At 54.7% G+C, this 26,655-nt stretch overlaps 11 protein-coding genes across 11 annotated transcripts; 2 read left to right on the forward strand and 9 right to left on the reverse strand.

Moving 5' to 3' along the window:
• Positions 1-7: 7 nt before the first annotated feature.
• On the reverse strand, positions 8-998 carry DL89DRAFT_319999 (NAD(P)-binding protein; the record flags this gene model as incomplete). The annotated part of the gene is made up of 3 exons (XM_040891177.1): positions 8-356; positions 404-620; positions 655-998. 3 exons carry the CDS (start codon positions 996-998, stop codon positions 66-68), a joined length of 852 nt encoding a protein of 283 aa, XP_040747689.1. The 3' UTR covers positions 8-65.
• A 418-nt stretch (positions 999-1,416) lies between these two features.
• DL89DRAFT_300637 (MFS general substrate transporter) lies at positions 1,417-2,958 on the reverse strand (the record flags this gene model as incomplete). Its single annotated transcript, XM_040890826.1, is given in 3 exon segments — positions 1,417-2,213; positions 2,249-2,601; positions 2,621-2,958. 3 exon segments carry the CDS (start codon positions 2,956-2,958, stop codon positions 1,417-1,419), a joined length of 1,488 nt encoding a protein of 495 aa, XP_040747690.1.
• A 744-nt stretch (positions 2,959-3,702) lies between these two features.
• On the reverse strand, positions 3,703-4,162 carry DL89DRAFT_254318 (uncharacterized protein; the record flags this gene model as incomplete). The annotated part of the gene is made up of 2 exons (XM_040885264.1): positions 3,703-3,920; positions 3,967-4,162. The coding sequence occupies 2 exons, from the start codon at positions 4,160-4,162 to the stop codon at positions 3,703-3,705; spliced, it is 414 nt and encodes a 137-aa protein (XP_040747691.1).
• A 379-nt stretch (positions 4,163-4,541) lies between these two features.
• Positions 4,542-5,990, reverse strand: DL89DRAFT_264334 (uncharacterized protein; the record flags this gene model as incomplete). The annotated part of the gene is made up of 4 exons (XM_040886206.1): positions 5,335-5,990; positions 5,071-5,285; positions 4,744-5,036; positions 4,542-4,711 (listed from the first exon to the last, which is right to left on the reverse strand). The coding sequence occupies exons 1-4, from the start codon at positions 5,878-5,880 to the stop codon at positions 4,542-4,544; spliced, it is 1,224 nt and encodes a 407-aa protein (XP_040747692.1). The 5' UTR covers positions 5,881-5,990.
• A 769-nt stretch (positions 5,991-6,759) lies between these two features.
• On the reverse strand, positions 6,760-7,280 carry DL89DRAFT_264335 (uncharacterized protein). The gene is made up of 2 exons (XM_040886207.1): positions 7,084-7,280; positions 6,760-7,016 (listed from the first exon to the last, which is right to left on the reverse strand). The coding sequence occupies exons 1-2, from the start codon at positions 7,169-7,171 to the stop codon at positions 6,838-6,840; spliced, it is 267 nt and encodes an 88-aa protein (XP_040747693.1). The 5' UTR covers positions 7,172-7,280; the 3' UTR covers positions 6,760-6,837.
• Positions 7,281-8,434: 1,154 nt separating this feature from the next.
• DL89DRAFT_207719 (DNA glycosylase) lies at positions 8,435-9,106 on the reverse strand (the record flags this gene model as incomplete). Its single annotated transcript, XM_040884124.1, has 1 exon — positions 8,435-9,106. A coding segment is annotated over one exon (672 nt), but the record flags the coding sequence as incomplete, so codon positions are not given.
• A 1,821-nt stretch (positions 9,107-10,927) lies between these two features.
• On the reverse strand, positions 10,928-12,487 carry DL89DRAFT_16985 (uncharacterized protein). The gene has a single exon (XM_040883780.1). It carries the CDS (start codon positions 12,315-12,317, stop codon positions 11,160-11,162), a length of 1,158 nt encoding a protein of 385 aa, XP_040747695.1. The 5' UTR covers positions 12,318-12,487; the 3' UTR covers positions 10,928-11,159.
• Positions 12,488-12,656: 169 nt separating this feature from the next.
• DL89DRAFT_290033 (uncharacterized protein) lies at positions 12,657-15,101 on the reverse strand (the record flags this gene model as incomplete). Its single annotated transcript, XM_040890035.1, has 8 exons — positions 12,657-13,578; positions 13,619-13,650; positions 13,682-13,789; positions 13,991-14,181; positions 14,231-14,319; positions 14,350-14,658; positions 14,716-14,945; positions 15,006-15,101. The coding sequence occupies 8 exons, from the start codon at positions 15,099-15,101 to the stop codon at positions 12,657-12,659; spliced, it is 1,977 nt and encodes a 658-aa protein (XP_040747696.1).
• A 1,857-nt stretch (positions 15,102-16,958) lies between these two features.
• Positions 16,959-19,961, forward strand: DL89DRAFT_17450 (uncharacterized protein). Its single transcript, XM_040883843.1, has one exon. It carries the CDS (start codon positions 16,991-16,993, stop codon positions 19,787-19,789), a length of 2,799 nt encoding a protein of 932 aa, XP_040747697.1. The 5' UTR covers positions 16,959-16,990; the 3' UTR covers positions 19,790-19,961.
• A 210-nt stretch (positions 19,962-20,171) lies between these two features.
• On the forward strand, positions 20,172-23,209 carry DL89DRAFT_290035 (uncharacterized protein; the record flags this gene model as incomplete). Its single annotated transcript, XM_040890036.1, has 4 exons — positions 20,172-20,389; positions 20,469-21,633; positions 22,699-23,090; positions 23,158-23,209. The coding sequence occupies 4 exons, from the start codon at positions 20,172-20,174 to the stop codon at positions 23,207-23,209; spliced, it is 1,827 nt and encodes a 608-aa protein (XP_040747698.1).
• A 48-nt stretch (positions 23,210-23,257) lies between these two features.
• DL89DRAFT_290036 (uncharacterized protein) lies at positions 23,258-23,932 on the reverse strand (the record flags this gene model as incomplete). Its single annotated transcript, XM_040890037.1, has 1 exon — positions 23,258-23,932. The coding sequence occupies one exon, from the start codon at positions 23,930-23,932 to the stop codon at positions 23,258-23,260; it is 675 nt and encodes a 224-aa protein (XP_040747699.1).
• Positions 23,933-26,655: the final 2,723 nt, after the last annotated feature.

Consider the following 26,655-nt stretch of genomic DNA (forward strand, 5'->3'; position numbering starts at 1 on the left):
AATGCATACAGCTATTAGGTACTATGAGACCTTATATAATAGAGTGATCTAGACTTAGAAAGTGGCTAGGCAGCAGGGCCGCTCCATCCGCGGGTTTTCCAGAAGTCGGCAGGTGATGTGAACTTTCTCTCGGTTTGATAGTCACGGTTCAAAAAGTCAGTCCTGCCTCCAAACATGCCAAAGTCGTCGAACCCCTTGAACATTTGGACGAGTTGCTCTGGGCCCAGTGCCTCATAAGGGATTTCCACATAACGCGACGGCCTACCAGTAACCTCAGTAAATACCTTGGCCATGTGTTGCGCCTCGTAGTAACCACCGCTGACTTCGAGCGAGCGGCAGATGCACTCCTCTGGGTGCTCGATAATGTAGCGCACGACAAGCCAATGTCGTTGGCAGTATCAACAAGCGGCATCATGGTCGTGGGCTTGAGTGCCATTGTAAATTCAACGGTCTTGTTGTCTTCGGGCGAGATACGCGAAAAGGTGACGTAGTTCTCCATATAGAACCCGAGGTAGATGAAGAACGGTTTGATCTTGTCAGACTTGCTCGTCAGATACTCCTCAACCTTGTGCTTGTCCTCAAAGTGCAACACACCAGTGTACTTTGCCACCGGATAGCTGCTTCATCGAGTCCAGGCTGCTGTAGATCATTGACCCGACCTTGGCCTCAATTGCTGCGTCAACCATGTTCTTTCCCTGTTTGTATTCGGTGCCAGAGTGTCCTCCCTTGATCTCGTCTTTATCCTTTGGAATGTACATCGAAGTCACACCGAACACGATGTCCGCGCCCTGAAACGCCTTAACCAACGACGCGTAGTCATCAAGTTCGGCAGAAACCCACTCAACGTCTGGGTACTTGCTCTGCAGGCTCTTGGCCTTTTCGCTCAAAGTATTGCGCGTGATGGCGCGGAGCTTGTACCCTCCTGCCTCATGCAGCGACTTGAGAACACTGCCCCCCTGAAGACCAGTGGCACCGGTGATAACGACAAGCTTGGACATTGTTCTCTGGATAGTATGTGGGAATGCTGTAAGCGTAGAAACAGTAGGTTGAAGACAAAGAGTGAACGAGAAATAAACGAAGGCAGAAGAATATTGCAATTCCAAGCTCATGTGCCCAGGCCTACTCATCAATGACTGATTTATAGTCAGCCTGGCACGCAAAGCTAACCGTGTGCAACCCCCGATCCTCATACTACCATCACCTGGCTATGTGATTATGCAGCCCTATAGGAAAACAGCAAGAACCACAGATCGTGCACGGAGCGGCGGACTGGTTATTTGTTTGCAGACCCACAGGGTCCTGCGCCGTTGCTGCTTCAGTCTTCTAGAACACAAAAGACTTGACACCATTATCATACGCTCAAGTGCCTTTACTGTTTATTTTCCTACGAAATGCATCTGACAGAGCCCCCAATATCTAGAGCTTCGGCGAGAAATGGAAGCGCTGGCGGATGTACTCCCCCTTGATGGCAGCAATCTCGACAAGGACACTGCCGACCAGCGCTAAACCAGCAAAGATAGTGAATGTCGGCCCCCAGTTTATGCTGGTAGTCATAGTCGGCAGGAGCTCGATGCACGCGCCAGTCCATGAATTACGGACTAGGTTCTGAACCGAGGTGATGCTGGCCGCGCTGGTGGGAAACAGGTCAACAAAGTAGCTGCACATCTGGTTGAACTGGAAGCTGGTGCCAACACCGATCATAAACTGAGCAATAATGACGCCAGCCAAATGGACCCTCTTCTGGATAAACCACCCGTTCATCAGAGTTCCAGCAAGCAGGACAAGTCCGCCGACCCACGACGAAGCAATGCGGATCTCGGGACTCCTTCCGGGTGACTGCGGACTAGTGATTCCCCCAGTCTCGACAGTGGCAGGCTTGATCTGGCGTTGCTCGCGACGAATCTGAAGGTCGGTAACGCGGCCACCAACAAAGGCACCAATAATGTTTCCACCACCCATGCCGATATAGCCCAAGCCGGTCTGCCCGGGGCTAAGGTTGTAGATATCCTCAATGGCCGTAGCATTGATGCTGGCAAGGCCGTACAGGATGCCAAACGACATTGCAATCTGAAAGCAGACAATGGAGACATTCGGGAGCTTGAGGAGCTTGATTGCCCGAAGCGGATTGCTGCGCTTGCCAATGAGGCTGCGCTTAACCGGGATGTTGATCGGCTGGGTGTCATACTTTTCGGACATAGCGCGGCGGTGGGTCTCTGGAAGGCCAAAGTACGTGGCGACAACATAACACCGCCAAAGATGGCTAGAATCCAGAAAATCCAACGAAAGCCAAGTTTCTCTGCGCAGAATCCACCGATCAGAGGAGCCAGCGAGGTGCCAAACAGTGGACCAAGGCAATACAGGCCCAAGGCTGTACCGCGACGCTCGCGCTCGTAGATATCGGCAATAGTTCCTGCACCAGAACCCTGCACGGCAGACGCGCCGCATGCCTGGATGATACGGCAAACAATCATACCAGCGAGGTTCTTTAATCCAGCACATCCAGCGCTGCCAGCGATGAAGACCATGAGCGACCCAAGGTATACAAAGCGTCGGCCGAAATTATCCGAGAAAACACTCCAAAGCAACGGGAATACAGCCTGGCTAAAAGGTGAACACTGACATGGTAGCATCGATCCCGCCCTTGGATGTGTGAAGCTCTCTTTGTGTCTCGTGAATCGCTGGGTAGTATGTGTTGGCAGCGAGCGGGCTGATAAGCGCGGAAACTGCAATGACCAGAACGATCGTCATTTTACGCCTGTTTGAGAACGGCGAGTAAGGGAGATATTTAATGGCCAGCTTTTCTGGATGTGCAGAAGAGAGCGAAGGTGACGAAGAACAGGCCAGCACCAATTTACCCCCGTCAGTGTGTTTGTCCTGGCCTGGTGCCATCTTTAATGCGTCACTCATAATGGCGAAACTTTGGACCGCCGTTGGCCCACCATAGTTGTGCTCGAGCATGATGTGAGAATTGAAAGTGATATGTAGGGATGCTTTAAGGTTGCTGAACTAGAATTTCAGGGCGTTGGAAATACAGGCAACTCCTGCTATAAATACAGGCAATTCCTGCTTTAAATACAAGACGTTTCTCTATGTTCTCTGACCACCAGCTATCGGCCAAGCTATTCTTCCGGCCTCAAGCCTTCTACAACTCAGGCATATGATATGCCAATGCTGGGTCAAAGCAACTGGTGGTTATGACTCTGAGCCTGTACGGCACCAAGCCGGCCGAGGGGTTTAGGCCGCCACTAGTGCGTGGCGGGTAAGAATAGCACTGGATCATTCAGACCCTTTGGGGATACCGGCGGAGTAAACCAGGACGATGCGCATTCGGATGCTCTACCCAAATATCTTTCAGTACTTTTGCGTCTGATATTCACGCATGCAACCGAATCTTGATCAATAAAGTGGATCCAGGGTAATTGCTTCCCCGATAGTGATTCCCGCACAGTCAATATTCCACAGATTACTCGGAGCCAGAGATATGCTTTCCAGAGTGACCATGACCAGACGAGACTTTCAGACACCAATTCTGGCCTGTAGTTTTGCATGTTGACCGCTGGGGCTGAGACCAAGGGTAACCTGACCTCGGTGTGCAATCCGTTTATATTTCAAAAATCCCCAACAGCCGAAATCCTGCTGTGTCAACTGACATGGGGTAATGAATTTCTTGTGAAACATGCTATTTAAGATTACAAGGATATTCTAGTAGACGGGAGCGGCGACTGTATGGTAGGCATGCTGCCCAGACATTTTGCTGCCTGCATTGTACCTAATAGGGATGGGTGCATGGCGATGTCCATTCCCGTGATTACCATAGGACTTGTTTGGTTCGTTCTTGACATTGTAGCCACCCTTGGCTTCGAACCCACTCTTGGTGCCATCACCATATATAAGGATCTTGTTCGCTCTTTGTGCGGGCACTGTTCGAGGGAACGGCGACATGGCTGCCAGCACCATCGCCTGTACCCTTTTCCAAGTAACCACTGCTGACAACATGTGAGGCAGTTGCTGGAATCAGCGGGACAGCATGGAACACTAGGTCCATGACCAGACTGATGCTTGGTCTTGTGCTCAATGTTTGCTTGATAGGCGATCTGAACAGAAGCAGCATTTGCGGCGACAGCCGCAGTAATGATAGCAGGGTGAGAAGGGTAAATTTCATTTTAGCAGTTGGCAGACCTGGGAAATAGGAGCATATGGTACTCTAATAGGCACATTTATGATTTTGGAATGGTAGGTAGCCTCGCTCTGTTGGAGTTCTGCTCAGCTTTTATATGCCAACATCTTGCATACTGCTTTAAGAGTGTGGCTATGGAGCTATAGCCCTCAGGCAAAGAGGATCGTTTCTTTAGCTGTCTAAACATAGGTATTTCCTCATCTCCCTATCTATATCCACAGGTGAGAATGGTTTAGAAATGCTAGTAAATATGTATCGTGTGTCAATAACTAACTGATTATAGCAGAGCTATATAAGTGGGATACGGTACAACCAAACCATTATTCACTCCTAAGTCAAATTTTATTGACGAGCTGCAGATAGCTTACATTTGCAATGGAACGCTGCAAATGGGCTTGGTCACGTCAAAATTAAGAATCCTGGCATAGTCATGGGGTAGGACATTGTTGAAAAGCATAAAGCCAAAAGTATAGAGGGGTGGGTTGAAGGGATGCCTGGTGTTAATGAAAGGTTTTGAGACCATGGCTGATAGTGCTGAGAAAATACAGCTAGTTTGTGGGGGGGACGCTTGCTGGAGCTGGAGCTGGAGCTGGAGCTGGAGCTGGAGCTGGGGCAGGGGCTGGGGCAGGAGCTAGGGGCTGGGGCAGGGTTGGCAACATACGTTGGCCCAGGGGCAGGAGGAGTTCTAGTAGTGCAGTCCCCCTTGCCTTTCCCATCATGGTAACCACCCTTACCATAGCCGCCGTTGGTCTTGTACTTGTCACCATCGTGGTCAGCCTTGTACTTATCGCCATCATGATCGGCCTTGTACTTGTCACCATCGTGGTCAGCCTTGTACTTGTCCGCCATCGTGGTCAGCCTTGTACTTGTCGCCATCGTGGTCAGCCTTGTACTTGCCACCATCGTGGTCGGCCTTGTACTTGCCACTGTCGTTGTCGGCATGATAGTCACGGTTACCACCGTTGGTCTTGTACTTGTCGCTATCGTGGTCAGCCTTGTACTTGCTACCATCGTGGTCGGCCTTGTACTTGTCACCATCGTGGTCAGCCTTGTACTTGTCACCATCGTGGTCGGCCTTGTACTTGTCGCCATCGTGGTCAGCCTTGTACTTGCCACTGTCGTTGTCGCATGATAGTCACGGTTACCACCGTTGGTACTTGTCCGCTATCGTGGTCAGCCTTGTACTTGCCACCATCGTGGTCGGCCTTGTACTTGCCACTGTCGTTGTCGGCATGATAGTCACGGTTACCACCGTTGGTCTTGTACTTGTCGCTATCATGGACAGCCTTGTACTTGTCACCATCGTGGTCAGCCTTGTACTTGCCACTGTCGTTGTCAGCGCGATAATCGCGGTTACCACCGTTGGCCTTGTACTTGTCATCGTGGTCGGCCTTATACTTGTTGCCATCGTGATCAGCATGATAGCCGCCGTTACTGCCGCTGGTCTTGTACTTATCATTGTCGTTGCTAGCATGGTAATCACCGTTGCCACCCTTGGATTTATACTTGTCACTATCATGATGGTCACCACCATTACCAGTATGGTAGCCACCATCGTGGACGTATGTCGGAATCACATGGCCGCCAGAATAAACGGGGTATGCGGGTTGGTTCGAGTATGCAGGGGAGGGAGCCGGGTTGGCTTGGTAGTTTGACGCAGCAGCAATTGCAGAGAGAAGAGAGATCGTAGCAACAAGACGCATTGTAGGTCGCAAGAAGTGGGTGCTCGCTGAAGAGTGGCTAGTAATTGAAGAGGGGGCTATGAGGGAAGGGGTAGAAGTGGCTGAGAGATTGGTTGTTTGGTGGGATGTGGTATGGAATGGTGAGGTGGGCAGATAGGTAGGCAGCTTACCTGGACTTTATATAGAAACCATCAAACTAACCACTCTACACAGGTGCCGCCTAGTGTAGCTGCATGAAGCTGGCCATAGACACCTGGCAAAGAGAAGCCTGTTCCTTGGTTGGTAGTATAAAGAGACCGGGTTCAAATTTTACTGAAAATGGAACTGGACGCAAAAGACCGTCGACTAGCCATTGTTGGTGCCGATCATATTGACAATGGGCTTGAACCAGGACAATGATTACGGAACCTTGGCCAGCAAAATACCCCGGTCCGTTAGGATATGACCGCTACTGTAAATAGAACGGTCCATTTCGATATAGTGCACGCATGTCCGGATGTACAGGCCGCCGCACATACTGGCAGATCTTTTTTTTGAAGCCTGCCCGAGTCACAACGCCTCATTGACTATATTTGAATGCTCGTATCTCCGGTCTGGCATGGTCCCTGAAATACCCTTGCAGCGAAAGTGCCAGTGTAGATACCTTGCTCTTGTCTTCTGCCAAACACCTCTTGAAAATAAACATATGTAAGTATTGTGTGCAACAGCTTTGGTTCAAAAAGGATCTGTTTGAATAAATTACCTCTCATTTTGCATATTTGGACCAAGTATGCTGTTTCGCCAATGGTCCATTTCTTTAATTGATCTGATTGTGAGGGGTGCAAACAACATGCACAGACATATTTGCTACGGGCTGGTGGTCATGATAATAGTTTGTTCATCAAAATTAGATACCATAAAAAAATGTGGTTGACAAGAGTCGGCTTGTTTTACAAAATGGGAGGAACACCGAGAGGGTAGTCCGTTAAAGGAAGGGGTTCAGCAAGCATGGCACGCATTGTAGACGCTGCTGCTCCCGCTAGAAGCAATGTAGGTGCCGCTAGAATCAGTGTAGGCATCGTTGACTCCGTCGGTACTCGCAGAAGCATAGCTGACATGGTCGTAGTCGGTGAGGCGCCTGCCGCCGTCCCACTTGGTGATGTACTTGGTTTTTCGTGCTTCGACCAGTCGCACTTTTTGCTATCATGGCCCTTGGTATGATAGGTGCCCTAGAAATGCTTAGACTTTTCGCCGTAAGCCTTGGAGTATGGGGCAGACAAGTACTCAGGAGTAGGCCAGTAGGTCTCATAGGGCGCACTGGTTGTGTAGACATCGACGGCTAGAGCGGTAGCAGCACCAACGATGATGGTGGTGGAAGAAAAGTGGATATCTCATATCATTGGAACGGTCAAAGAAAGTTGTGAGCTGAATGTGCATGCGAATTTCTGGATGCTGAAGATGATGAATACCAAACAGCGAAAGGAACGGGCAGCCTACTGGTCTTTTATACCTATTTGGCCTGCCAGATGTTGCGGGCGTCGCTCGGCGCTCGCCAATCCCAGAAAAAAGTGATGGCAGTCAGAGTCTGGGTCACCATATAGTCTTGGTCTTGGCGACACGGTTTAGGGCTATCGCAACTGTTGCTAGCGGTTCTATCAGACATGCCCACGCCCAAATTAGGCTCACACCAGCGTATGTGGTGTGTAATGATGTACAGCTCTAGAGCAAATGTACACAAGACAAGGTTTCTATTCTCCAAAAAAAACTACAAAAAAGTTTTACACAAAGGGGAGGGGATTGGTAAGAATAATGCACGTGGCTCACTATAGGAGAGATATCACCCAGACACAGGGGCTTCGACGTCAGACTCGAAATCGAGATCACTTAGATCCGACAGCGACGAGTCATTGTCCGGGTCCCAATCCTCACCAAGTGCCCACTGCATGTCGGATTTGCTCAGCCTCCTCGAGTACAGCTTTGCATTGCGGGCCTTGGCCCGAGCAATCACAACAGCATCGGTCTTGGCCTCAGGGCGCACCTCCTCGCTGGCGGCATTTGACCGCGACCGCATGAAATACTGGGACGCTGATGGCGTAATCGTCCTTGACCCAGGCGATTCCCTCGGCTCGGTCTCTGGCTCCGATTCAGACTCGGCGTCCCATGAATTAACCTGCTCACGTTTCACCACAACTGGGGCTTCGTCCGTATCGGGCAATGCAGGCAGCCCATGCACAGGCGGTGGACGGCGGCGACGCAGGCTGCGCAGAGGCTTTTCGTTGTCGTCCGTAACAGCGGCGGGCAGTGGAAGGGGTTGGGGTGGGGGAACCTGGTAGGCGGGTGAGTTGGGCATCTGCGGGAACGCTGTCTTGGGTGGGGGCAGGGGCTGGCGCGTGCGTGTGCTGCCACTGAGCTTGCGCGACCTCACGGCATGCTCGGCACCATTCAGGATGCTGGCCAGGTCCTCCACATCCACGCTCTCCAGATGACTGTCTACCGAATGCACGCTGTAATTGCACGCCTCGTCGTCCCCTGCCTCTGCTGGGAACCCGACGATTGCGGGATTGCGGGATCTGCGCACTGGAGCTTTTGTGGCCTTCTTGATCGTTGCGCTGGGGCAAAAGTTGGCCACTGGGCATTCGCCGCACTTTGGGCCCACAGCACGGCACACTGTCTGGCCAAACCCAACCAGCATCGGGTTGATCTCGCGCCACAGCGACTTGGGGAGCCACGACTCGAGTGCATGGCGTGTGGCCTCGGGAGTCTTGGCGGCTGCGCTGACCCAGCCGAGCCGGTGCGAGATGCGCTCGACGTGCGTATCGACGCCGATACCCTGGTTGTCGTGCCACGCTGCGTGCATCGTCAGGTACGCCATCTTCGGGCCGACGCCCGGCAGCGACAGCAGCTGCGGTACAGTGCGCGGAATGTCGCCGTTGTACTGTTCCAGGCACGTGCGTGCTGCCTCTTTGATATAGTTGGATTTGCGCTGCCAGAACCCAACGCGCCGCACGCACTCATGCACTAGATCGATCGGCGCGCTGCTCAGAGACTTGGGCGACAGTCCGCCCGGCAGCCGCTGGCTGAGGTTGCGCACGGCTTCTGCAGTGATCTCATCTTTTGTCTGCGCCGACAGCATCAGCGATACCAGCGACCGGAACCGCCGCAGCTTCGGGTCCTTCTCCTCCTCGGTCAGCGCCTCGCATCCGACTGTATCCACGGGCGCCTCATGCGCTGCGCGGTATTCGCGGATCCGATCCACCACAATGTCCCAGTCGTCACGAGGCGGTGCGCCGCGCAGCGCGTTGTTATCTGAGTCCTGGCTGTGTGTGCGCTTCGAACTCGGTGGCCGGGCTTCGCTCTTGATCGGTGGGCTACGGGTAACAGTGGGAGATACAGAGACTACAGAGCAGGCAGCTGAGTGGGATATTGTTGACTGTGGCGAGCCCGGTAGGGGTGTTGAGGGAGGAGGGGGTGTTGTGTCATGAGAAAACGACCGCAGGCGGTCAGGGATACATCCGGCAGCGCCATGCATGCCTGTCAGCGTGCCAGCACGACGCAGGCGGGTGGTAGTTGGGCGAGGGGAAACGATTGCAGATGCTGGGGATTTGGGCGAGATGGGAGTGAGTGGATGTGAGTGCAATTGTTGGTAGACAGTATCTGGCATGTCGGCAGTATTGAGCAGCCCAACTGCGCTGGATATGGAGTTTGCAGCAGTGCTCGTTGGCGATGGCAGATATGACTCGCTGTCGATTGACCCAATTGTGCCTGCTCGCCGCCGATTCACTGCACATTTGCGTGTCGACGGCCGCGGCGACAGCGGGGAGGGGGCGGTGGCCTCGTATTTTGGGCTGGTTATTGTCCGCGCATATACCCCCGCCTCCCTGCGTGCTTCGAGCGACTCTTCCAGTGCAGTACCGACTGGCCCCATGGCCGCGCGTGTCTCCAGGTAGTCATCATCATGCCGGATAGTCTGCACTTTGGTGGCCTTTGGCGGGCTGTTAGTCACCACCCTGATGGACGGGAAGTTTCGCCGCCTCTCACTCTGCTGCTTCGAGTGCCCTTGTGAGGACGAGCCCGCCATTTGCTGCTTGAGTGAGCTCAGTAGGCGCATTTGAACGAGAGGAGCAGGAACTGCGCGAATTCTGCGAGTGTGGTGTAGAAAGGAAAATGGAAACGGACTGAAAAAGAAGACCCGGTTCGCACTCGAGCAGCTTGGTGCAGCTGTGGTACTTTTCTGAACTTTTTCTGTTTGGCCGTTCCACCCACCAGTAAACAAGGTTGCTGAGGCCCGCACAATGCAGCGAGCGCGCGTGGGGATAGCGATTAAACTGAGGGGATGGCAGAATGGATAAAGCAAAAAAGTGGGGGACGGCGAATGCGCAGAAATACAACTGAAGAGCAGCAAACAAGCGAGAAGGAGAGCAGTAAAGCTACTTTGCATGGCGCTCCCTCGGCCAGCTGAGCGCACCGCGTGATAAGCACGGCATGCATGGGCGGATCGTAATCGTTGTGAGAAAGCTGCAGTGGCGAATGAAGAGACGCACACCCAAAAAAAAGTTTTTTCTCTGCCAAAGAAGCCAGTTTCACAGTATCTGCATAGCTGATTTCAGGCAAAGCATCAGGTCCCAGCCGATTAAAGCGGTCTCCGTCACCTTGAGATCCAGGAGACCCAGCCCATCCCTATTCCCACAACACAGAGCCAATATCCCTCCCTTCCCACGACTGGCAGCATCTGCATCGAGAGAGCAATGGAGAACTCTATTGCGATAATCGAGGGAGAGAGGGGATGGGCATTTGCCACATCTCTCCCCCAGCCCTGCGATATCCCCGTGTCTTACCATCTTTGATTTTGCGTTTGGCGATGATCGCACGCCTGCGAGTAAAGACAGTAGGCGTTGGCTCCGGCGCATGCTCAGTGTTTTGCCGCTGGACGATTCCGTCCACAAGCTTGCCAACCCGACTAGTTTGACTGCGCGTAACTACTGCCATGCCCGCTGTGAATTTGAGCCGACCAATTAGCAAAAGAGCCAACCTTGCGTAATTGCAGAAAAGGAGGTGGGAAATGGGGGAAATAGCGAAGAGGGGTTTGGAGCGAGAAAAGAGGGAGGACTGGGAGAAGGAGAGCATAAATAAACATGCTCGCAGAAGCTTCGCAGCCACCACATACCGGAAAAAGACCGGCTCTGTTGATCCCCCTGTCCAGCCTGGCCGGGGGTTCAGGACCGCCTCACCAACAACAAACGCTCTAGTCTGCCACAGAAATACTTGCTGCGGCATTGTTCGCCTGCGGATGAATACCCAGAGTCAAAGGTGTTTATTTGCTACTAACAGCGCTCAAAAATATACGTGCGGTACCTCCATGTATCGTTCGCATCGGCGGTCAGCGTCTGCGTAATCGCCTCTGTCTCGGCCGCACCAACCCTTTCCACCCAGCCAGACAAATCGTCAGCCAGCGTCGTATCGTCCCTCGCTACCAGCCTCAGGCTCCCGATCTTGGCCATCTCGGCCTCGAACGCGCTAACCTCCTTTTTGTGTGTCGCACGCAGCGGCGTGGTGACGACAAACCGGGGCGTCACTTTGCCAGATGTTGCCAAAAAATAGTCGGCAAGAATTGGTATTACCTTCGCGTGCTCCAGCTCGTACAGCACATCGGCAGCAACCACCAGACTGAATCCGCGCTGCATGCCTGCCACATCGAGCTGGCGTGCTCCCGCAGTGGCTTCGCGCTGTGCTGTCACATCACTATAGTTCGCTTTGGGAGCCGCCACGCCTGCTTCGGCATTCTGCATCCGCTGAGCCACTTCAAACCAGTCAAGGTGCCGGATCTGTGCTGTGCCGTCGTCAACGCTGTTGTCTCTGCTGCTCGCTGTCAGCACGTCTAACAGCGACGCCAGGTAGTCAGTCATGACCACCACTCCGCCCACATGCTGCAGCTCACGGGCAAGCACCATGCCCGCCAGTCCCGTACCACTGCCTAGCTCCAGGCAGCTTGAGAACTGCCTGACGGGGATGTCATGCCGGGAGATTCTCCGCGCCATCAGTGTAGCAGAGCCCCACGTCTGGCACCCCACGTCTGCTTCGACGAAGCTCGGCTCGTTGATAATGACCCCGGGTAGCTCCTCTGCATCCGGTCCCCACACTTTCACACTGCGCTTCACCTTCCCTGATGCGCCCTTCCCACAGAGCTCCGCGAGCTGCATGGCTGCTGTGTCCATTATCCATGTCCAGTCGTCCGAGTCGCCGACCAGGATGCTGCGCTTTGTGGCCCATTCAATCGAGTGCGTCAGCCACTGAACACAGAACCGCCGCTCAACTGGATCCTCTATATCCCAGACGTATCCCTCGGGCCACAGGTCGTCTTCGGGCTTGCTGATGCCGCGCTTCTTATCCAGTGTGCCTTGTAGAATGTGCAGCGTGCTAGTTACGCTGGGAGAAGGGGTGGTAGCTTTGCTGTCAAATGAAGGAGGAACTAGCGTGCTCATTTTTCAAGCTATGTTTCTGGTGCCGGTAGAGGATGCGAACTGGATGGTGAGTAACGGACATGATAAAGCAGTATTATTGTTGGCCCGGGCCGTGGTATTTCACCGGTCGCAGCAGCATCCGGATTGCACGGAAAAATTTTGGGTAGCTTGGAACTATTCATTGTCATTTGTAGTTTCCGAAGCTGACAAAAAGCTGCGTTTATTTTGCAAACCAGCCAAGGCGAAGTCGCTAGGGAGATATGTGCTATCGATTTGAGAAAGTAATTGAACGTGAATGTCTGAAAAATGAAAATGAACAAGTGGTCACAACGACAAGTGCAAGACAGTGCCTCTTCACGTTCAAGCGTCAACATCCTGAGCACTACTGCCTGGGCGCTTGAGCTTGTACCCAATGTCCATCACAAAGTCTGGCTTTAGCTTGGCATCGACGAGCTTTATCTTGTCCACCCTCTCAATGGCCTCAGGGCCACCAACCTTCACGTAATTCGCCTTGCCCACTCGCACCGGGCGACTCCGCTGGAACTTGTTGCTCAGCGGCTTCGGCTTCTCTTGCAAAATGGCTCTGGCAGGCGCCTTGGAAGCTGGGTGCGCTTTGGCCTTACCCAGCGCTTTGGCCTTGCCCAGCGCTTTGGCCTTGGCGAGCTCGAGCGACTGGAACCGGGACATGATTGCAGCCTTCTGATCCTCTACCTTCATGGCAGGCTTGCGTGTGGTGGTGGCGAGAGCTGCTTTCCGCACTATCTTCTTGATCACCTTCTTTTGCGTGACCCGCTCATGGAGCCCCTCGTCATCGTCATTGTCGTAGTCATTGTCGTAGTCATTGTCGTAGTCATTGTCGTGATCATTGTCTGCGAATGTCGCAGTTGGACCAGCCTCAGGAGAGGCACCGGGCACAGCATATGGGGTCGATGCGGGGGTAGCAGGCGTGGAATAGGGTGTAGATGTGGACGCAGGTTTAGAGGCGTACGAGGATGTGCGTGTAGGAGCGGGTGTGCCCGAGTACGTGTCCTTGCTGGAATAGTCTGGTTCAGGATCATCAACCGACACGATTAGCGGTGGGGCGGTGGTCTCGTTGATAATGTAGCTGGTGATGAAGTTGTACGTGGTATCACCTCCAGTGTCACCATTAGACGAAGGGTGGTTAGAATAGACACCGCTGGTGCCCATGGAGCGGGTGGTGTAGATCGACCTGGTCGGGTAAGGTGCGCTTGAAATACCAAACTCATCAGAGCTGTTTTCAGATGACGCGGCTGTAGAGCTGCTTTGTGCGCTGCCACTGCTAAAAGGAGAAGTCGACATACGTGGCACGTTGCCGGTTCCGCCACTGGGTCCACTGCCATATGGAGGCGGGCTGGAACTACCACTCTCAGATCCATCACCAGTACCACCTGCCGGGTATCCACCAGTACCACCTGCCGGGTATCCACCAGTACCACCGGCTGGGTATCCACCGCTGTCACCAGCATCTGGCCCTATACCATACGGCGGCCCATACGGCGTGCTATAAGGCTCTCCATATGGAGGGCTGTATGGTGGTGCACCGTAGGGAGGACTATATGGCGGTGCGCCATAGGGAGGTCCGTAGGGAGGTCCGTAGGGAGGTCCGTATGGGCTGCTGTTTGATCCTCCGTACAGGGGACTATATGGGCTGTATGGCGCATTATCGTACGGACCATGGTATGGTACCGTTGGGTATGGCCCACCATTAGGGTTGTAGGGAGCAGCTGGATAAGGAACAGAATCAGGGCTGTAGGGAGGAGCTGGATAGGGACCGAGACCGGGGCCAGAACTGTATGGACCAGAAACTGGAACGGGAACCGGAACCGGAACAGGAACAGGAGTAGGAACAGGCCCAGGACCAGGACTGGGACCGGGACCGGGACCGGGACTGGGACTGGGACTGGGACTGGGACCATAGGGCCCAGTGGGATACGGCCCATTTCCGGAAGAGCTCGTCGAGTGCGAGCCAGTACCATGTTCATACGGGTGATCGCTTGTTTGGCTGGCGGAATAGCTCGTCCCTTTGCTCGACGAGTACGAAGAGTAGCCGGCGCCAGTAACAGATGAGGTCACTGTTTTTGTCACCGTGCTAACATACGGGGCGCTAGTTGAGTATGCAGCTGCTTCACTTGTGTGGGGAACAGTAGCAGGGTACACTGATGTCGTGATGGTGATATACGGAAGGAACGGCTCGTTTGTTGCGCAGTACGAAGTGTGAGTGACAATAGGAGGAGGTGGTGCCTGAGATACCACATATGACGTGGACGTAGCACACCACGATGTTGTACACGCCGGCGCAGCTGTCGATGATGCGCAAACAGCGTCGGCATTGTACGCTGCGCTCGGTGCTGTGCCGCACGAACAACAGGATCCACAACAGGATGAAATGATAACATACTCAGTCGTGGTATACGTCTCCAGGAGCGAATCGTCTTCGGTCTCTGTTGTTGTCTCGGTATACTCGATGTACTCGGATGTGTTAATGGACATGATGTCGTCTGAAATGCCGTCAGGTGCGTTGTATTTCTGGCCATGCGCGCTGCCGACACCTCCCTGTGGTGCCTGCCCTTCGTATTCAGCCTCAGAAACGGCCAATGCCTTGCCCCGGGCAACCTGTGGATAATGTGCCTGGATTGGACGGGCGCCTGTGTGATCCTGTGTGGACCAGCCATTTCGTGCCCAAGGGACAGGCACCCGATCTATATCATTGGGCCAGTTGGGCGGCAGGTCGGCGTACCCAGACGCCAGCATAGCCACCAGAGTAACCAAAGATCCAACTTTCATTAAAGGGTATGTATGCGAGGTATGGAAAGGGACAGTATTATACCAAGTTGTAGCAGGTATCAATTAGAGGCGTATAACGATCGAGTTGATAAAGAAACGCTCATAAATAGTAAAATAGAGAATGATATGGTCAGTGGTGCAAGAGAATGCAGGCGACTATGAGATTAGGTAGACTAGTGTAGAGTGGACAAGTATGCGCAAGCCTTATTCACGGGATTTGAGTCAGACCAGTTGGTATATATCAGAACTGTCTCAAATTCAGTGTGTTTGACGGACCTCATGATAAGTTTGATATGTCTGTACTCCACGCAATAGAAGAACCACATCCATACCTACATTGTTTTACCTAAAGTACGGAGGATATTGACCTGGAGAAATAGGCTTTATGAAAACAGGAGGCAAGCTGTGTTCTCAGTCTTCCTGTCTGAGAATCTCCACAGAAACATGAATACCCCAGATACGCGTGCAAGCAAATACCCAGGCTGGTGGATTAAACCATTCGAACAATTATTACATCGTGTGAGTTAGCAATATCGGAGAAATACCGCAAATCTACAACACTGGCTTGTCTAAATGTCCTGAAAAACAGAAAATCATAGCAGATGGTGCTCTCCATGCCCGGATGGAGATAGACCGGAGAGTATAAGATGTAATTTATATGGATGTCGGGTATTTCGGATGGCGAGTCCCAACACATAAGAGCAGCTCTAAATGCGTATAACCCATGGGAAAGTTTGTTGACACATTCTGAAAAGCTCCTTTGGCAGCAAGGCAGACCGAGTGCCAATATCTCTATTGAGAGGATATGTGGTGTGACGTGATATAGGGTATATTAGGAGTAGCGAAATTAAAAAGAATGACATTAAGACAGGATAACGAGCGGCGCACTTGTCATTCAGGACTAGTCTATCCAAACAGGCTCTTGAGGCAGCTTTCAGTGGTCCGCTCGATCTGGCGGTACTTGGCGGTGCTGGCGGTCTCAGAATATGTAGTAGTCACCGACTGATCAGCAGGTGCAGCATTAGCAACAATAGCGAGGAGAAGGGCTGGAGCAAGGAATTTCATTGCTGGCGGATAGATGAGTTGGATGGTAAACGCGGGAAGGATAGAGGATAGAGGATAGAGGCTGTATCACGAGTAGCTGGCTGTTGGTTCTATTGGTGCCGTTGGTGAGGGATTCTGTTTGGAGACTAAGCATGAACCATGCCTTTTATAGCAGTGGACTAGTGATATTGCCGAGGTTGGTGGGCTGCTAGATCCAGTTTCTAGGATTGTAAAAGCAGTTTTATGTGCATTTTAGAATTATATCCAGGCACTGGGGTGATATTGTTGCCAATGGGGACTGTAAGCAACGTGGTGGTGTCATTTAGTACGCGATCGACTTGATCCGCATGCCAAACATCGGGCTTTGCCGTGGCATATCGCCTGAGATTTCATGGCAGGTCTTGCTATACAAGTAAATGCTACAATGACTTGTGCTAACAGCCGGCCAAGCCATTGGCAGCCGCATATGTGCCAAGAACTTGATGCTGCATTTCAAACCATTGCTGCTTATTATTGGCAGCACTGCCAGGACAACAGCTCCGCCGCAGTACTGAGATTTGCGCCCATCGGCAGCGCACAAGCTATTGAAAGGGTGTGTTCATACTGCCACGGCGGTCTGGCCTGGAAGCCAACCAGCACAAACACCTGTTCTAAGAATAGCTGCTGGTTACGCGCACTTACAGGGCCGCCATTAGTGTGATCATTTAATACGGTAATCACACCATGTCAATGACGTCGAGGGTGGCACCAAGACTCAGTACGGGGTACTCAGGGAACTAGCCAAGAATGAGCCGCAAAATACGCACTTTTGTCTCCAAAGTCAACTCTATCGCATTTATCTCACAATGTCCACATTTGACAATCTCAGGTCAAAGTTTGAGAAGCTGGGCGTCACGGGCGGTTCTCGCAGTATCGACCGCGACAAGCAACAGCCACCGCCGGTCCCTTCGTCCAACACGAAGCCGCCACAGTATAGCAATCAGGGATATCCAGCGCAACCACCCCCGAACCAGGGTTACCCACCAAACCAGGGTTATCCTCAGCCAGTGTACCCGCCTCCACCGGGCGATTTTGGTCCAGGAGGATTCTTTATGCCGCCGGCACCGCAGCAGCAGCCTGGATACGGCCAGGGCTACTATGGCGGATACCCTGGTCCTCAGGGGATGTCTGCGTATCCAGGTGGCCAGTATCCACCGCCACCACCTCAGAATCAGCAATGGCAGGGCCAGCCGCCCCCGTATTGGCAGGGTCAGAGCGTGCCGTACCCACCGCCGGGTGGCAATGGCGGATACCCGCCACCACAGCAGGGGCCTCCCTCCCAGAACAGCACTCCCTCTCAGCAAGGCCCTCCTTCTCAGCAGGGCGCTCCACCGTTGTCGGCACCCGGCGATGGACCTCCGCCTAAACCTCGGCGGACGAGCAACGGCCCACCACCAACCCAAGATACCCAGCATCAGTCACGTGGCGGCGATGCAAGGCATCATGCGCCTGCAGGCAGTAGCCTTGGGCAGAGCCTCGGCTCGTTTTCCAGCGACCAAGTGCCGCCCGGAATTCCACTGCCGCTGGACCAGCATGACATCCAGCCGGAGACGGCTGACGGCGAGAAGAAACACCATCGCAAGCGGCGCGACGACAGGCGGCCTGATCAGCAGATGGAGTTCCTGAATGTCAAGCATGAGGAGCTTGTGCACCAGCGGTTCCTGATTGTGTACGGGCAGGTACCGGGGCTGCGCACCAGCAGCGAAGACAAGATCGTGGTTCACCACCCGTACTTCCCACCCCTTACGTTCCCAGCCATTGACGGGTTCTTCAAGGTGCTGGTGGAGCTGGAGAACGGCGACAACAACTTGCGTTTCGACTACCGACAGGGCGGCGAGATAGCCAGCCAGGGCACGCTGTGCATCAAGATGATGCCATATCTGGACAAGCCACCGCTCAACCTGGCGGTGATTGTCGGCAGAGACTCGCAGGGCGTGTTTGACGCGCCACCCGACGCGCGTGGCCCGGGCATCAGCGACTTGGACGCGGCAGTACGCAAGTTTCGGTGCTGCGCATACCTGTGGCAGGCGTACATAGCCGAGCAGCTCTACCGCAACGGATTCGGGCGACGCACGTTCCGGCTCGACGAGTCGTATGAGCCGGATACGATGGCCAAGGACAATGTGCCGCGGATGACGGCGCGCGTGCATGTGGTGCGGTCCAAGCGCACGGTGGCCGAGATCCAGGACAAGGAGCGTGCGCAGCAGTGGAACCCGCCGCCCGGCTACAAGCGCAAGACCGACGAATCGCAGTTCAGCATTGCCAACGAGGCGTTGGATGACTACGGGGCATTCAAGGACAAGCACTATGTTGTGTGCTTGTCGGTGGACTCGCGCTGGGACCCCGAGCTCGGCGTGATCCTCGGCCATGCCGCACTGGGCGGTGGTGTGGGCAACCGCCGGCTGGGCGTGTTCGGCTCACATACCACACACGCGTGGCCTGGCAACGCCGAGGAGGTTGCGGCCAAGTTCCTGGACACAACCAAGACCGACACGCGCTACCTGGCCAACGACTGCAACGAGTGCGGTGAGTACTGGCGTGCGGCCAACATCGGCATGGGTGCGTTTCTGCATGAGGCCGGCCATCTGCTGACGCTGGCCCACACTCCCTCAGGCATCATGTCGCGCGGCTTCAACTTTTACAACCGCACGTTCATGGCGCGCGCGCCTGACATGGCCGGCCCGGTGCGCCAGCGCGATGAGAGCGGCTCGCACTGGCACCGTACCGACGTCATCCGCCTGCGACACCACCCGTGCCTGCGCCTGCCCACAGACCCGCCGCTGGAGAAAGGTGAGACGGAGGAGAGCGGCTTCGAGGCCCTGCCTACCGAGGATGGCCTGCTATTGCAGTGCGCTGCGGGTATCACCATGATCGAAGTGTGGGTCAATGACCACTACCGCTGCCACCGCGAGTACACCGTCGAGAACCTCGAGCGCCGCCGCAACGGCGCCGTGCCAGCGGCACCAGACGAGATGGTCTGCGCCCACCCGCGCTCGATCCTCGTCAACCTGGGCGCCTGGAAGGGCTGGGCTGGCGGCTGGTCCAGCACTGATAAGCTGCAGCTTGTGCTGACTTCGCGCAGCACCGACACCGACACGCTCGAAGACATTGGCGCCCTGATGAACGACAGATCGCGCCGCGACCGCGACGGCATCCTTGTATTCCAATCTAACCAGCTAGGCAAGGGCCAGATGAAGGACTCGCAGAGATTCGACGCCCTGTTTGCCGGCAAGGATATGCCGCGCTCGTCCCTGCCCAAGCTGCGCTGCATTGAGCTGCGCGCCGGCCAGTTCGTCGACGGATTCATCCTACACATGGACGATGGCTCGAGCTTCCCCGTAGGCAAGTGCCAAGGCGGCCACCGCTCCGAGGTGCTCATTGCGCCTGACGACGACCTGGACCATGTTGTGGTGCGCTCGGGCTGGTGGATTGACGGACTGGAGTTCGTCACCCGCAAGGGCCACCGCAGCGGCTGGAAGGGCGGAAGCGGCGGAAGCGAGCATATCCTAAAGCCCCCGCAGGGGTATGGCTGGATGGGCATTTCCGGCAGCGGCGCAGGCTGGCTTGACTCCATTTCGATGCACTATGCAAAGCTACACCAGTAGCACTTCTTTCTGCATGTAGGTTGCACCATTCAGCAATAGTAGCACCGTACATATTATAGTGTGGGTGGTGGAGTGGAGAACATGCGCTTGAGGGGGTAAATGTGGCAGTAGATACACGTCTGTCGCCCGGTGGAGCATGGCTGCTGGTGCTCAATTCCCAGCCGTATACAGGCAGACCTGGTTGAAGAAAGAAAGCCACACGCACATTGGGAGAAAGCGAGGCCAGCAGACTGTATTTGTTGTTTACACAAAGCAGCCCAGCCCGCGAGTTTCCCAGAGAGCGCCAGAATAAAAACAAGCAGCTATCTGTCCCGGAAACTGTCCTCCAGCCTCTACAGCGCGCATGCGATTTTGCTCTATTATCACAACTCGAGACATCAATATGACTCCTCCTAATGGCACCACTACCAGTAGCCCTCGCATATCATCGTCGTCGTCTGTGTTTGCTGCTTCACAGATATCGTCCGCCCTACTCGGCAGCCCTGAAACAGAGAAGGCACTAATCTCCAAAGACAGTAGCGATTCCGGCGATGGCCAGTTCCATATCAGTGACGACGATGCGGGGAAGGGTTCATCGCTCAGCGCCTTTTTGAACATCATGTAAGTGCTGTCCTGAAACCACTGAATTGCATTCACAAAAGACAGTGCAGAGGAATTAAGCGCAAGCAGCCTTCAATAGATGTGTGGCCATCGGCGTAGGATCTCTGCAGCTCTCGTATACGCTCCGGCAGAGCGGTTGGGTTGGCCTCTTGTTTGTATTCGTTGCTGGCACCGTTGCATTCATCACCTCCATAATTACTGTCCGGTGTATGTATCTGAAGGCGGGCGGCGGGAAAATCAGCGGGTTCCACGAAATCGGACTCGAGGCCTTTGGCAAGCCTGGCTATTACATCGTGTCTGCCTTCAACATGCTCGGCATTATCGGCTCTGTCGGCATCTATGCCATCCTCTCTGCCAACAACATCTCCGAGATGCTTGCACGAGTGAACATCCACCTGAGCTCGCGCTTTCTGATGCTCATTACCACCGCTACTATGTGCATTCCAACGCTGCTTACGCGGACGCTGGGAGAGACGTTCCTGGTCAGCCTGATCGGCACTGCCACCTCAATCATAGCCACGCTGATAGTTATTGTCATGGCAATAGTTTACCCGATTCGCAATGGCGAGATGCACATCAGCAGTAACGTCGCGCACTCAAGTCCGATCCACCATTTTGCAGCCTTGCCTAGCGGCTTTGCTGTCTCGCTTTCCACCATGTCATTTGCATACGTTGGATCTACAATTGTCCCCCACCTGGAGAGTGGCATGCGGCACCCAGAGAAGTTTGGTAGAGTATTTGGTTCTGCGCTTTTCGTCGTCACCTGCATCTACGTGGTCATGGCATCGACCGGATACAGCGCATATGGTGATAGGACGCTGTCGCCAATAACCCTAAATTTCCCAAGGACATGGCCGACGTTACTCGCAGATATATGTATTACCATTCATGTGCTGTTTGCTGGCCCGCTGTTTCTGGTACAGATGGCACTGGAAATTGAGAGCGGCCTTGATATCGCCAGCAAGGGCAAGCGGGCCGAAGTCATTTGGCGTCTGTGCGTTCGGATTGGTGCTGCGTTGGTTATCCTGGGCATGGCAGAGGCTCTGCCTTTCTTTGAGGATGTCATTTCGCTTGTCAGCGCACTAACCAGCCCGGTTCTTGTCTATCTGACACCAATTGCAGCATATATCAAGCTGAAGGGTTGGCGTAATATCCGCAAGCGCTCTCTGCTGGGCCTGATGCTGCTGCTGGCGTTTGGTATTGTTGTCAGTGCATTTGGGCTTGCTGAAACTATCCGGGCCATTGTCGGCGATTTTAGAAATGAGAAATTAAGCACATAGCACTGATATCCCGAAATTCTGGTTTGTGGTGGATGTCGCTAATTTTTAGTGTTTGTTAGTATTTAGGAATATGGAAATATAGCCCAATACATTGCGAGAACAGGAGGGGAAGTGGAGGAAACTGAGCGTATCCAAATGCAGGGTATATAGCCGCCTAGATGCTTCTGACAATGATCCCCCGCCTCGCAGCCAGAGAGATGCCAGCTAGAATTCCGTGCGAACATACAAAATGGTGGAGCGCGAAAATTATCCTGGGGTGTTTTTGCGAAATACGATGTTTCATAATTTCTGCATCCCTGGGTATATGCGCAAAGCCTGTCCACAGATCGCACCATCTCCATCCTCAGGGTTTTCCATGCCTAATGAAATGCGCCGGGGTATGCGGAAAGCAATTGCGATGTTAATATCTGCAGCAGAAAATAGTCGCACACGCTTACTAGACGAGATAGCGCGGAGTGCTCATGGTGAGTGGATCTGCAAGCTGCTTGCTGCTAGCTACATTCCATCTTCTCTAAAATCGAACCCCTCCGCAATAGGCATTGCCTGGTCCCAAACTGCTGACCCCGTCCACAAACAGAAGGTGAGCGTACGGCTGTATCCGGGGAAATACGTTCTTAATTAGAAACCAAGCGGCCAAGGCTATCTGCAGCTGAAGAAAGCGTTTATAAAGGATAGAGTACGAGCAACCTTGATTTGACTTATCATCCCTTATTTCTATTGCAGCTCCTCAATCTGCTGGCAACTGCCTTTTAATAACTAGCCCTCCTCCTATCCCCTCTCCCTCCTTCTCTCCCTTTCCGTCATATAAATACGCATATTGAATCTCCTTGAACCTCGCTTCACCCGACGTTCAATCCACCCTTGCATTTTCATTATTCATTTCATCTGATCAAGCAAGCCTTTGCTCCAAGCATTACCGCATTCATCAAATCACCAAGCATTCAAACAAAACCTGCATAAGTCATGAAGGCTAGTTTCTCTCTTTCTCTCCTGGCTGCTCTTGCCTCGCTGGCGACGACATTGGCTGAGCCGATCCCAGTGGGCGGTCTTGCCTACGCAGACAACCAGATGCAGCCCTTTGGCTTGGTGCGAATGGGCCGCATGTTCTCTGCGCAGGACTACACTGCCGACGCTTACGATGCTGAGTCGTCATCCGATGATGTCGATCAGTCATCTACCGATCTAGATTCGTCTGACACACCCGACTACAGTAGTGTTGATGTCGTTGCAGCGAGCTTCGACTCTTCGTCGTTGGCACCGCCGTGCGAGTCGTCGGCTGCCCCTGCGGCGACTTCTGATACTGCTTCGCCCCCTGCTGCTGACAGCAGTGATAGTGCTGCTTCGGCTGATACTGGAGCGTCGGCGAGCAATGGCTCATACTCTGCCTCACCGGCAGCGGCTCCTGCTGCTGCTCCGGCTTCGTCGGCTGCTCCAGCGACGGCTGCAGGCCCAGCTTCTCCACTTGCCACCGCTATTCCTTCGTCGGAGGCTGCCCCGGCTGCTGCCACAGGCTACGCATCAGCTCCCTCAGGTACTGTAGCCACTGTGTTTGTGCCTGCCCCTGCTCCTGCTGCTCCGTCGGCTGAGGCTACTCCATCTCCGGTTGCTGTTGCCGTTCCAGTCTCGGCTCCAGCCTCTGCTTCCGCTCCAGTATCTTCCTCTGCTTCAGTTCCAGCTTCTGCTCCATTTGTTGCTCCGTCGACTGAAGCTGCTCCCGCTCCAGTATCTTCCTCTGCTTCAGTTCCGGCTTCTGCTCCATTTGTTGCTCCGTCGACTGAAGCTGCTCCCACTCCGGTATATTCTTCTGCTTCAGTTCCGACTTCTGCTCCATCTGTTTCCCCGTCGACAGAAACTGCTCCCACTCCGGTATATTCTTCTGCTTCAGTTCCGACTTCTGCTCCATCTGTTTCCCCGTCGACTGAAACTGCTCACACTCCGGTATATTCCTCTGCTTCAGTTCCGACCTCTGCTCCATCTGTTTCCCCGTCGACAGAAACTGCTCCCACTCCGGTATATTCTTCTGCTTCAGTTCCGACTTCTGCTCCATCTGTTTCCCCGTCGACTGAAACTGCTCACACTCCGGTATATTCTTCTGCTTCAGTTCCGACCTCTGCTCCATCTGTTTCCCCGTCGACTGAAACTGCTCACACTCCGGTATATTCTTCTGCTTCAGTTCCGACTTCTGCTCCATCTGTTTCCCCGTCGACAGAAACTGCTCCCACTCCAGTATATTCTTCTGCTTCAGTTCCGACCTCTGCTCCATCTGTTTCCCCGTCGACAGAAACTGCTCCTCCAGTTGCTACTTCCACTCCAGTATATGCCTCTGCACCAGCACCAGCTTCTGCCCCTGCTGCTGCCCCTCCCCCTGTCTCTGCCCCAGTCCCTGCTGCCGCTCCTTCCTATGCGGCCTCCTCGGCCGCCGCCCCCGCCTCTGAAGCCGCCCCTGCTGTCTCCCCGGCTCCTGCTGCTGCGCCTGTCCCTGTTATTGCACCAGTTCCTAATGCTGGTCCTTCGTACGGAGCGGGGCCAAGCAATGCTTCGGGTTACAGTGGGTCCTATGGCAACCCTGACAACAGTTCGGGGTCGTATGGATCTGGAGCTGCCCCTGCTCCTGCTTCTAGCTACGGGTCTAGTTCAGGATCTGGCTATTCTGCTCCTGCCCCTAGTTCCTCAGATATTCCTGCCACTACCTACATGAGTTCTCCGGCTCCTGCTTCCAGCTACGGGTCTAGTCCAGGATCTGGTTATTCTGCTCCTGCCCCAGCTCCAGCTCCAGCTCCAGCTCCTGCTCCAGCTCCTGCTCCTGCTCCTGCTCCAGCTCCAGCTCCTGCCCCTTCCCCGGCTCCTGCTCCGGCTCCAGCCCCAGCCCCAGCCCCAGCTCCTGCTCCTGCTCCTGCTCCTGCCCCGGCTCCGGCTCCGGCTCCTGCTCCGGCTCCTGCTCCGGCTCCTGCTCCTGCCCCAGCTCCAGCCCCAGCACCTGCTCCGGCTCCCGCCTCTTCGTACTCGTCTTCTGCCCCCGCACCGCCTCCAGCACCAGCCCCGGCACCAGCTCCTGCTCCTGCTCCTGCTCCTGCTCCGGCTCCAGCCCCTGAACCAGCTCCAGCTCCAGCTCCAGCTCCAGCTCCAGCTCCAGCTCCAGCTCCAGCTCCAGCTCCAGCTCCTGAACCAGCCCCGGCTCCAGCCCGGCTCCGGCTCCGGCACCAGCCCCTGAACCAGCTCCTGCCCCAGCTCCAGCTCCAGCTCCAGCTCCAGCCCCGGCACCAGCCTCTTCCTACTCGTCTTCTGCCCCCTCGGCTCCGACTCCTGCCCCTGCACCGCCTCCGGCACCAGCTCCTGCTCCAGCTCCAGCTCCTGCTCCTGCTCCTGCTCCAGCTCCAGCTCCAGCTCCAGCTCCAGCTCCAGCTCCAGCTCCTGCCCCTGCTCCTGCCCCTGCTCCTGCCCCTTCCCCGGCTCCTGCTCCGGCTCCGGCTCCTGCTCCGGCTCCGGCTCCTGCTCCAGCCCCAGCTCCAGCCCCAGCTCCAGCTCCAGCCCCAGCCCCAGCTCCAGGCCCAGCCCCAGCTCCGGCTCCGGCTCCGGTTCCTGCCCCGGTGCCTGCCCCTGTCCCATCATATTCGACTTCTGCAGCTCCTGCTCCCAGCTCGTCTGAAACTCCTTCTCCTAGCTCATCTGAAGCTCCTTCTCCCAGCTCGTCTGAAGCTCCTGCTCCTAGCCCGTCATACTCAACTTCTGCTGCTCCATCTCCTAGCTCTTCGGAGACTCCTGTTCCATCTCCTAGCTCTTCCGAGACCCCTGCTCCACCTCCTAGCTCTTCCGAGACCCCTGCTCCCAGCCCATCATACTCAACTTCTGCTGCTCCATCTCCTAGCTCTTCGGAGACTCCTGTTCCATCTCCTAGCTCTTCCGAGACCCCTGCTCCACCTCCTAGCTCTTCCGAGACCCCTGCTCCCAGCCCACCATACTCGACTTCTGCTGCTCCATCTCCTAGCTCTTCGGAGACTCCTGTTCCATCTCCTAGCTCTTCGGAGACCCCTGCTCCATCTCCTAGCTCTTCCGAGACTCCTGTCCCATCTCCTAGCTCTTCAGAGACCCTTGCTTCATCCTCTGGGTCTTCAGAGGCCTCCTCGAGCGCTGCGTACTCGTCGGCTGCTCCCACATCATCAGCTCCCAGCTCATCAGCAGCTCCCAGCTCATCAGCAGCTCCCAGCTCATCAGCAACTCCTAGCTCATCAGCAGCTCCCAGCTCATCAGCAACTCCTAGCTCATCAGCAGGTCCTAGCTCATCGTCTGCTGCCCCGTCATCAACTACCGGCTACTCCTTGGCTGCCCCTACTACCCCTGCTGAGGAGTCCTCGACTGATGCTTCTTCTGCTGCCACCTCGCCCGTTTACACTGGCGCGCAGCCCGATGGTGACTACAGCCCCAAGCGTGCTCGTACTCGCCGAGGCGTCAAGCGCGCCCGCAAGGGTGCCAGAGGCCAGGCTCAACGCCAGAACCGTGGTCGTGCCAACCGCAGGCGTGTCATCTACAACCCGCGCGTCAAGCCTGCTGCCCATGCCGCCAAGCGGGCTGGCCGTGCAGCTGTCGCCTCCAAGGCCCAGGCCCAGGCCTAAGAGCATTGGGGGGATACGGATACGGATGTGGATGCGGATGCGGTTGTCTCATCGCACCTGACATTTGCGGCTGTTTGCCATGATTTCCAATTCTTTTTGCCCCTAGTCTGGACACTCCCCTTCTCTTCATATCTTCTCTACCTCAAGTAAACCTCACTGCTATTTTAACTGCGGTATGTGTCGAGTGTATATAAGCGTCGTGCCATATGCGGCATTGCTTGCAATATGCCCGTCGAGTTGAGCCAGCTGGCAAGATATCCAAGTAGGCTTGGATATGCGTGGGCCATATGCAAAGAGTTGGTCCAGTGATGTCGAGAGTGACAGGCGGGAAGACATTCGCCCGCTACTGTCCTCACTGTCACCAGTGTGGGTGTCG

This window comes from Linderina pennispora (genome assembly GCF_002104995.1).
Source record: "Linderina pennispora strain ATCC 12442 chromosome Unknown DL89scaffold_1, whole genome shotgun sequence".
Classification (NCBI taxonomy): Eukaryota; Fungi; Kickxellomycota; class Kickxellomycetes; order Kickxellales; family Kickxellaceae; genus Linderina; species Linderina pennispora.